The sequence below is a fragment of the Tupaia chinensis genome, unplaced genomic scaffold (genome assembly GCF_000334495.1).
Source record: "Tupaia chinensis unplaced genomic scaffold, TupChi_1.0 Scaffold141399_1, whole genome shotgun sequence".
In the NCBI taxonomy this organism is placed as follows: Eukaryota; Metazoa; Chordata; class Mammalia; order Scandentia; family Tupaiidae; genus Tupaia; species Tupaia belangeri.
Genome location: NW_006201261.1, coordinates 764,288 through 774,787, shown reverse-complemented (window position 1 = coordinate 774,787; position 10,500 = coordinate 764,288). Strand labels below are relative to the sequence as shown.

Genomic DNA, 10,500 nt, shown 5'->3' with positions numbered 1-10,500 from the left:
CGCCAGCTGCTCCCGCGCGTCCTCCGCAGGCGCCCCGGACCGCTGGGCGCGTGGCGTCACCTGGCTGTAGATCGGCGCCTCCTCCCGGCTGCGTGGCGGTGGTGCTTCGGCTCCGGCGCCTTGGGGGGGCCCGCGCTTCTGCACCACTGCATACGTGTCAGACATGGCGTGGGACGGATCCTGGGGCACCGACGGATCCCGGGGCACCGAGATGCTCCTGCGGGCAGGGACAGCGTGGAGGAAGTGAAAGGGCAGCACTCAGAGCTGGTGGGTACGTCCCGTGCTCGGCACGCAAACCACTGCTTCCTTCCCGCAGGAGGGCGCGCCGGAACGGAGCGAGGAGGCGGGCTGGGGGGCAGGCGGAGGAGGGGGCTCTGGGTAGGGGGAAGGTGTCTGGTTTGCGTGTCCCTAGCGCTCAGTACGTTCGTTGGAGATGAAGCACAGGACGGGCCTGGCAGGTAAATGGGACCCGCTACTGGTAATGCGGGGGGATCGTTTCTGTGTCAACGTTTATTAAATAACAGAATGAGGAAGTGGCATCTAAGGGGAGAAGGAGATGGTCTCACAGTGGAGGGCTAGCCTCAAAGACTAAAAGCCTACGTCTGTGCGCGCAGTACCCAACATGAGGCTTGGTAAGTGGGTGGCATCAAGCAATAATTGCCGAATCGATTATTGACTGGAGGAGCAAGGAAAGGGTTAACCTTGGAAAGCAGGGCTAGCCTTCGAGGCAGAAGCAGGGGGGCCACTGGGATAAAGGAGTCAGCTTGGGGAGGGTTCCAATAGCTCAATTCAAGACAGGGTCAACAAATACTTGGGGCGTTGAACGGCAAGGGTTTGGTGAAGAAAACCGGCGAGGAAAGGGTTAGGCTGGGGCAGACGCATGGGAAAGACCTACGGCATTGAAGGGAAGAGCCAGTACCTGAAGACCCCGCCTACTGGGCGGGGTACGGTGAGAAAGGCTGGGGGAGTCCGGAGAGAGAGGGCATCGTCGTAGACTGGGTGATTGTTCTAGGGGAACAGGAGGGGAGGATCAGATGTGGGAGGAAACTTGCCAAGCCCCTACTGGGTTCACCTTGGTCTCTGGGGGTCAGAGGATTGGGAAAAGGTAAGTGTCACTAAGTCCAGGGCAAGGTGCTATGATGGTGGTGGCTGACGGTAACTGGTGGACAGAAGAGTGGATAGGGGCCTCCCTACCTCCTTGAGGTTCTGGTAGTGGGGGCTCGTGTTCTGGAGCACGGCGCTGAACATTTGAGCCACTGTGTGGTACAGGAACCTGTACTGCTCCTGTGAGGAGGAAGGGTCATCCAGGAGGGGATCTCAGGAGGAAAGGGGGGGCCCAATGTCCTCGGGAAAGAGGAGATTAAGCTCGCACCTCAGTCTGCACGGCTGCAGGCCGCTGCTTCCGTATCTCCAGGACAACATCGAAAAGGCTGAAGTTAGGTGGTATCCGCTGGGGCAGAGATGGCATGTAAGCTGGACTGTGAGGATGTGGGCTCCCCATCGTGCAGCCACAACACCCTGACTGGTACCTGAGTCAGAAGCAGCTGCCGCACATAATCCACGGTGCACAGGACACCTGTTCGCCCACAGCCCGCACTGAAAAGTGAGAGGGTGAGCTCAGTCAGGTCTGCCTGCAACCTCTTTTAAATGGGATATTTGGTGCTGGGGATGAGGGCCTCCTCCATTAGGAGGATCCCTGCAGAAGCTCTTGATTCCCAGGATCCCTAGGTTAGAACTTAAATGGAAAACCTTTTGAATTTCTCACATTTGTTGAGCATCAGCTTATTACTACCCAGCAAGCAGTCTATGCGCAACAAATGCTAACAATTCTAGTCCGTGCAGCCTGAGCAAATGTGGCCCCAGGGTTTTCAAGATAGGACTGGCTGCAAGACTGGCTGCAAGCCCTGCACTCCCCGCACTTCCTCTCACCCACCCACTCTGGTCACGAGACCCTCATAAAACCCATTCATTTTCTAGACCTGCAGTGGATACAGAGGGGACCCGGGCTGGAGCCCTGGAGGCACCGAGCCTTCTCCACCATGGCAAGCATATGGTCAGGATTGCTGGGGACCCCACGGTCCGGCCAGGACATATACTGTAGCTGGTACACAGAACGAGATTCCTGAAACACAGAAGAGTGGACAATAAAAAGGAAAGCATTTACTGAGTACCCAGTACATGCCAGGCCCAGTTCTAAGCATCTTCCATTTAAATCCAGTGCGTAGTAACTAAGGAGGTGGGTACTATTGGATACAGAGGAGGGAACAGTCAGGAAACAGCTTTTCCATGGCAGAGCCCTGTCACCACCTCCTCCCCTTTCAGTACCTTCTGAAATGTGACCTGGAGGGTCCTGAGCATGATGTCTGACTTCAGCCATGTCTCCTGTGTCTGAGAATATGGACACATGGGAAGAGAGAGGGAAATAAAGATTATGTGTATCAAATGATATTATAGAGGGACCAGCAGATGGTGCAATGGTTATATCGCTAGACTCCCACGTGGCCAACTGCAGTTCAAGTCCCAGAGCCAGAGGCTTAAAACTCACACCAGGCATGTGTAGGTACATGCTCGAAATCCTGAGAGAACAATGGAGAAGAAAGGATTGTGGTGTGGCCATACCCCATGGGGGGAGGGTGACTTTTCGCTGTCTCTCTATCTCTCTAGCGAGCACATACACTCTATAGCAAAAATCTCCCTTTAAAAAAAAAAAAAGATACTATAGGAAGCAATGCATTTCTGGTTTAAAATCAAGTACCAAAAAAATATATTTTTCAAAATTTAAGTCCAGCCAGGTGGTGGCATGGTTAAGGCAGCTAGATCCCACATGGCCAACCGTGCAGTTCAAGTCGTGGATCCAGTGGTTTAAAAAACAATGCCAGGCATGTGTGCGTGCCCAAAATCCTAAGAGAATTGAGAAGGGATTACAACGTGGCCATCCCTGCCCCCCACCAGAGGCTGATTTCTCGCTTTTTATCTCTCAGTCTCTGTCTCTCTGGTGAGCACATGTGCCCTATAGCAAAAATCTCTTATAAAAAAAAAAATTCATGTAGCCGAAACATCCTCCTAGGTTCTCATGAAGGAAATATCTGTGAGGGGCGGGACTATAGAAAAACCCAAACAAGTATTTATAGTAGAAATAAGACATTTCATTTGTTCTAAAACAAAACAGTTGTGTTGTATTTATTAAGTACTGTTTGAGGGCCAGCAGGTGATATGGTGGTTAAGGCACTAGACTCCCACATGGCCAACAGTGATTCAAGTCTCAGACCCAGTGGCTTGAAAATCACACTGGGCACATGCGTGTGCCTGCCAAAAATCTTACGAGGAGAATGAAGAAGGGGCTATAGGGTGGCAGTCCCTGTGGGAGATGATGACTTCACACTTTCCCTCTCTCTCTCTCTCTCTGGCAAGTGCATGCACCCTATGGCAAAAAAAAAATATATATATATAATAATAATGGTAAGAGAAATTAAAATTTCAAGAACCTAAGCAAGGCACATTTACATGATAAAGGTCATTGCATCAGACCAAAATGTTTTAAAAATGCAAAAGCAGAGCATATATTTTGTTCTATTTACATGCCAGCCCGAGAGAGTCCCCTGCAGTGTGAGAGGTCTGTGGGAAAACAATTCATCCTTTCAAGTCCAGCCCAAAGGTTCTACCATGGGAATCTGCCTTGAAACCTCTCACAATATCTGAGGCCCGCAGAACCCTGTTCTCACTGTTGTCCCTACTTACCAGAATGATGCAGAAATATCCAATCTGTAGTGATTCCTGCTCTTCAGCCCAGTAACGCTCACACTTTTTCTACAAAATGTAAGAGACAAGGAGAGTTGGGAAGGAAGTCAGTTTCAGAGTTGCAGCTCACTATGTCTCTGCCCCGGATGCACAGGTGGCTGCAGCTCTGATGGAGGCCAGCCAGCAGAGCCATCAGATGAGACCATTTCTTGTTTCAAAGATGAAAAGGGGCAAGCTGCTGACTGTGCAGGTAGACAATAATCCATGATCCCCTCCCACTATAAGATGAAAACGCTAGACAAAATGAGCCACAAGTTTCAAATATTGCAGGATGGTGATCACTGAACAGACCACCCTGGCTTACTCTCTGGAGGCATCAACGCACTGCAAAACATGAATCCAATAATCCCCCGAATGGAAGAGCCAGAGATTATGGCTCAAGACAGCTAGAATTTTCAGGGCAGAGTCCCAGAAAGAACAGAGCTATGCAAACAAACAAAATCCCCAGACATCTGCATCCCATCCCCCTTCTTGAGTCTTTGGCTGAATAATAACCTGCTCAGCATAAAACCTGATGAGAGCAGGCAAGAATGACTTCCCATGAAAGAATAATAGGGTTCTATAGGATGAACATTTCTATAGGATGAATGATGAGACAGAAATGATTCATGTCCCCTTGATTCAGAGTGGAGAGGCTTCATCGACTATAAGGGACATTCAATAGGAAACCCAAAGGATGACACATTAGAAGTAGGGCTAAATTAGTTCTATGATAGAGGCTACTCTAGACCTTCCCTAAAAGAGCTTAAAAAAAAAACAAAACAACCAAAAAAAAAAACTCAAAATAAACATCCAAAAGTAACTGAATTGCCTTCCTGAAAAAGTAAAACAGTATTTAAGTGAAGACAACAGAATCCAACACTTACTTATGTAAAATTAAAATGGTCAAGCATCCGCTAAAAATTTACTAGACATATAAAGAGGCAGAGAAATTTTCTCCTTATATGGAAGGAAGTCAGTCAATAGAAGAAAGGCTCAGAAATCAGAGATGAGAAAAGAAGAAAGACTGCAAAATAGCTGGTAAAAATATAAATGTCAAAGTGAGAAGGAAAACATGAACATGATGAAGAGTGAAATAAAAGATACAGAAAAGGCCTAAGTAGGACTCGAGAAAAAAACTATTTAACAGACACTAGATCAATGAACATGAAAAATAAAGCAATAGAAACTACTCAAAATGAAAAAGAAGAAAAATTTAACGGAGAATCAGTTCTCAGTAAATACACCAAATGGTCTAATACATGTATACCCGAGTCCAGAAAGAAAAAGGAGAAAAAAGAAACAATGGATACTCAGCAATTTACAATGAGGAATATTCTGGTAAAGCCACTGTAAGCCAAAAATATAAGTCAATATGAATTTAATACACCTATCCTACTAAATATAATAACTCAGATTAGCCTACCTTGGACATATTCAGAACACAAGCTTTGCCTACATTTAACACAAGGCCTATGAAATACTAAAGTGTTGAATCTTTCAAGTAACTTATTAAAAACATTGAAAGTGAAAACATTGTATGGTACTTGAAACGTGCTTTCTTCTGAATACTTATTGCTTTTATACCATTATAACGTCAAAAAAATCATAAGTCAAACCATCATAAGCAAGAGACTATATAGAAACAGTAGCTAAAAAGTTTCCCAAATTTGATAAACTGTGATCCCACAGATCCAAGAAAGTCAATGAACCACAGGAAAAATAACAGAAAACCACATCAAGGCAGATCATGAACAAATTGTTGGAAAACAATGACATAGAAAAAAATCTTAGGTCCAGTTATGTTGGTGTGGGCTGCTAAGAAATTGAGCTCTGCAGGCTAGAACCCCAGAGAAGGTCTGGGTTTGATTCCCAGTCCACCCAAAATATCAGGTGGGATGGTGTATGTGTGTAATCCCAGCCACTTGGAAGGCTGAAGCAAGACCATGAACTTGAGGCTGGTTTTGGCAACATGGTGAGACCATGTCTTTCAAAAATAGAAAAATCCTTAAAAAGCAACATACAAAAGCATACTGGTCACATACTGAGGATCAAAGATTAAAATTGCAGGCCCAACAAGTGGCATTGTAGTTAAGGTGCTGGACTCCCACATGGCTGATCACGGTTTGAGTCCCAGACCTGGCAGCTTGAAAATCTCTCCAGGCCTTGTGTACATTCATGCTCAGAAATCCCAGTGGTGGGGATGGGACTGTGGCATGGCCATCCACCCAGGGATGATTTCTCACTTTCACTGTCTCTCTGGTGAGCATACTTGCTTTGTGGCAAAAACATAAAAATAAATAAATAAATAAATAAGAATTACACATACACACACAAAAAAAAGACAACAGATTTTTTCAGAAACTCTTAAAAGATAGAGTCAAGGACATGATTGTCTTAGGTTGTTACTGTGTTGCTGTGCACAAGTGCCTGAGGTGGGTGATTTATAAATAGAGGTGTGATTTGGGTAGCTGGATTCCAACATGGCCAACTATGTTGTTCAAGTCCTGGACCCAGTAGCTTCATGTGTACATACATGCCCAAAATCCCAAAAGAGAGAAAGGATTGAGGCGTGACCATTCCCCATGGGCAGTTCTTTCTTACTCTTCTTTTTGTCCCTCCCCACCAAGTATACACACCTTCTGAAAAAAGAAAAAAAAAAAAAAAAAGAATGACTATTTATTTATTCTGGCAGCTGAAAAACCCAAAGATGGGGGCCAGCAGGTGGCATAGTGATTAAGGCACTGGACTCTCACATGGCTTACTACAGTTCAAGTCCCAGACCTGGCCCTTTGAAACTCACACAAGGCATGTGTGCCCAAAATCCCAAGAGGAGAAGGGACTTGGCATGGCCATGGCCATCCCCCCAGGGGATGATTTCTCACTTTCTGCCTTTCTGTCTCTCCATCAAGCTTATGCACCCTATAACAAAAATCTCTCTCAAAAAAAAAAAAAAAAGGCAAAAGATCTGAATAAATATTTATCCACAGAAGATATACAGATGGCCAAATAAACATATAAAAGCCCAAATCACAATGAGATACCACTTCTCACTCATTGGGGTGGGAGATACGCGTGCACACACACACACACACACACACACACACACACATATTATAGCTACACATCCAAAATGTACATATGATATTGATTGATTGATATGTAGAGAAACTTGAACTATTGTGTATGCTGGTGAGAATGTAATTCTGTAACCACTGTGAAAAACAAAAATTAAACATAGAATTGCCATGTGATCCAGCAATTTTAATCTAGGTACATCCCAAAGAATCAAAAACTGGGGCTCACCAATGTTCACAGCAGCTTCATTCATAGTAGTCAAAAAGTAGAAGCAAACATAAATGTTCACTAAGATGAATCAGTAAACAAAATGTAACATAAACATACAATAGAATGTTACTCAGCCTTAAAAAGAAATGAAATTCTGGGGGCCAGCAGATGGCATAGTTGTTAAGATGCTGGTCTCTCACATGGCCAACTGCGGTTCAAATCCCTGACCCAGCAGCTTAAAACTCACACTAGGCACATGTGCGTGTATACCCAAAATCCCAGGGAGGGACTGGTGGAAAAGGGATTGCAGCATGGCCATACCCTCTAGGGGGTGGCTTCTCACTTTCTCTCTACCTCTTACTGTCTCTCCAGTGAGTGCACATGCCTATAGCAAAAATCTCTCCTCCCAAAAAAGAATTATTATTTATTTTAAAAAGGAAAAAGAGGGGCCAGCAGATGGCGTAATGGTTATGTTGCCGGATTCCCTTATAGTTGACCACAGTTCAGGTCCCAGACCTGGCAGCTTAAAACTCATGCCAGGCATGTGTGTGCCAAGAAATGAAAATGTCTGACTTCCCACAGGCTGTATGTGAGAGTCACAGCAACATTTTCCTAACAGCCAAAAAGGGGGAGTTCACGTTACGTAAACTGATGAATGGAGAAATAAAATGTAGATACATTCAATGAGATACAATTCTGCAATAAAAAGAAGTGACGTATCAAGAGTAATAATGCTACAATAAGCATGAACCTTAAAAACATGCTAAGTGAAAGAAGTCAGTCACAAAAGACCACATTGCCATATGAACCTATTTATATGCAAGGCCCAGAGTAGGCAACTCTGAAGACACCAAAAGTAGATGAGGGCTTGCCTAGGACTGGAGAGGTTGGTGGGAAATGGAAAAGTGACTGCTAATGGGCACAGGGTTTCTTATGGGATGATGAAAACACTCCGAAATTTATTGTGGCGATGGCTACGTAACTCAGGAATATCCTAAAAACAACTGAAGTGCAAACTTCAAATTATATCTCAATAAAGCTGTTTATAAAAGGTCATCTGAGGCAAAATTAATAATAGCAAGATACTGGAAAGTGTATGTCATATAGAGAATTAAGCTGTATAGCGACACTGACTAGCAGTGGACTCTCACGGGGCCATCCATGGTTTTAGTGCCAGACTTGGTGGCCTGAAAATCACACCAGGTTCACCATGTGCATGCATTCCCAAAATCCCAGGAGGAATAGAGGAGAAGGGACTGCAGCATGGCCATCTCTCTGTGGGGTGATTTTTCACTTTTCTTTCCCAGTCTCTCTGTCTCTCCCTGGCAAGCACATGCACCATGGCAAACAAAACAAAAGATGCATAGCAACAATAGCACAAAGCAAGGAAGTTTAAATATACTATTAGAAACTGTACATTTTACATAAAATATATGCTATTTGAATACAAACTATAATAAGATAAAGATACATATAGTAAACCCTAAGTCCATTACTTAGCATATGAAACAAAAAGGTAAAACTAGTGAGGGAATAATAACTATGAAACAGAGTCATAAAAAATCTGAATCTGAAAGAAGACAGAAGGGTCAGCCAGTGGCATGGTGGTTAGGCAGCTAGATCCCACATGGTTCACTATGTGGTTTGATTCCCAGACCTAGCAGTTTGAAAACCATGCTGGCACATGTACATGCACGCCCAGGATCCTGAGACGAGAATGGAGGAGAGGGGACTGCAGCATGGCCATCCGCTCTGGGGGGTGGTTTCTCACTTTCCCTCTCTTTTTTTCTTTCTCTCTCTTTGTCGCTCTGTCTCTCTGGTAACATATAGCAAATTTAAAAAGAAGGAAAAAAGAGAGAAAAGAAGGTAAAAGGGATAAAAAAGATAAAACAAACAGCAAGATGATAGATTTAAACCCAACATTATTATTTTTCTTTCTGTAGAGTATATGTGCTCACTGGAGAAAGACAAAGAGAGGGACAGTGAGAAATCACCCCACAGGGGCAATATTCATGCTGCAATCCCCTTTTCTACAAAGTGTTAGATAATAAATATTTTAGATACAATCCGCTCAACTTGAAACTACTCAACTCTGCCACTGTGGCATGAAAGAAGGCATGAGACCAGCAGATTGGCATAATGGTTATATCACTGGCCACCCATGTAGTTGACCATGGTTCAAGTCCTGGGCCCAGCGGCTTAAAACTCACGCCTGGCACATGTGTGTGCATGCCCAAGATCCCAAGAGAAGAACAGAGAAGAGATTAAAGCATGGCCATCCCCCCTGGGGAGTGATTTCTCACTGTCTCTGTCTCTCTCTGTCTCTCCAGCAAGCACACAAGCCCTATAGCAAAAATCTCCCTTTAAAAAAAAGGCAGATATTATAAGTAAATAAATGAGTGTGGTGGTATTCCAATACATTCTATCTATGAAAACAGGTAGCAGGACAGATTTAGTATAACAGCTCTAATTTGCCCACCTGTACTTGGGCAGACGGGGGCGGTAGAGAGAGAGAATACAATTACTGACATAAGGAATGAAAAAAAGACAGCACTACAGATCATGAAGACTCTGCCACCTAGTCACTCAAGGCAGTTTTACTCCCAGTCCCCAACCCATCCACAGACCAGGCAAGAATGCAGAATCACAGCACATATGCCTTTAATACTGACATGCATTTATTGAGTAACGATTTATGTTAACAGGCAAAACAAAGATTCCCTGATCTTGGAAAGTCGACTTTCTAATCGCTGTTCTAATACAATGTACATGTAAATTTGTAAATCATCTAGTGTGTTAAAAGTTGGTAGGAAGTGTGAACAAAAAATAAAAAGGAAAAGAAGGACAAGAGAAAGGGAGTGAGGGTGCTCGGAATTTTAAATGGTGTGAAGATCCAGGAAGGCTTCACTGAGGAAGTAAAATTCGAGCAAAAACCTGAAGGAAGTAATGGAGCAGGCCATGGGGAAGACTGTCCAGGCAGAGGAAGGAGCCAAGGCTCAAGCCTCAAGACAGAGCCATCCCTGGCACATGTGAATAGCAGAGGCCAGTAAGGTGGAGTGAATAAAGGGGAAAAAGGCGGGAAGAAAGATCAACACCGCAGGGAAGCTGGTCAGCACAGGGCCTACGGTCTGTGGTGTGGGATGGGTGGGAAGCCCAGAAGAAGAGTTGCCAACAGGGGGATGAGCCCTATGAATAAAAGGAAAAACACTGACATAAAATAAGAGAGGAAACCCCACAGACCAAAGTGGCCTTTTGGGTCCTGGGGTTAGGGAAGAGCTAGCAAGATTCCTCCTCTCCTTTCTGCACAGGGAAATGCATTCAGGGGGGCTGAGGACACCTACCCGGCCATTCTCTGTCTCTCGACAGGCCATCATGATCACCTAGACAAGAGGAGGAAGAAGAAAGAGAGGTGATTTGGGTCAGGAGGCCAGGGAA

The 10,500-nt window shown here is 44.8% G+C and overlaps 1 protein-coding gene and 1 long non-coding RNA gene across 5 annotated transcripts in view; one reads left to right on the top strand and one right to left on the bottom strand.

Annotated features, from left to right (window-relative positions):
* PTPN18 (protein tyrosine phosphatase non-receptor type 18) overlaps window positions 1-10,500 on the bottom strand; it is a 17,213-nt gene that overhangs the window by 1,186 nt on the left and 5,527 nt on the right. Inside the window, exons 5-13 of the mRNA XM_006163144.3 lie at window positions 10,407-10,445; window positions 3,739-3,807; window positions 2,326-2,388; window positions 1,980-2,122; window positions 1,530-1,596; window positions 1,373-1,450; window positions 1,195-1,284; window positions 920-1,008; window positions 14-217 (exon numbers count right to left, since the gene is read on the bottom strand). Of these exons, the coding sequence (XP_006163206.1) occupies window positions 14-217; window positions 920-1,008; window positions 1,195-1,284; window positions 1,373-1,450; window positions 1,530-1,596; window positions 1,980-2,122; window positions 2,326-2,388; window positions 3,739-3,807; window positions 10,407-10,445 (842 nt within the window). The remainder of the gene's footprint in view (window positions 1-13; window positions 218-919; window positions 1,009-1,194; window positions 1,285-1,372; window positions 1,451-1,529; window positions 1,597-1,979; window positions 2,123-2,325; window positions 2,389-3,738; window positions 3,808-10,406; window positions 10,446-10,500) is intronic.
* The window catches only part of LOC102479132 (uncharacterized), a 27,026-nt gene continuing 16,654 nt past the window's right edge, over window positions 129-10,500 (top strand). For all 4 annotated transcript variants that reach the window (XR_336686.3, XR_001369401.2, XR_003546979.1 and 1 more), the window contains exon 1: window positions 129-458. This is a non-coding gene — a long non-coding RNA (uncharacterized LOC102479132). The remainder of the gene's footprint in view (window positions 459-10,500) is intronic.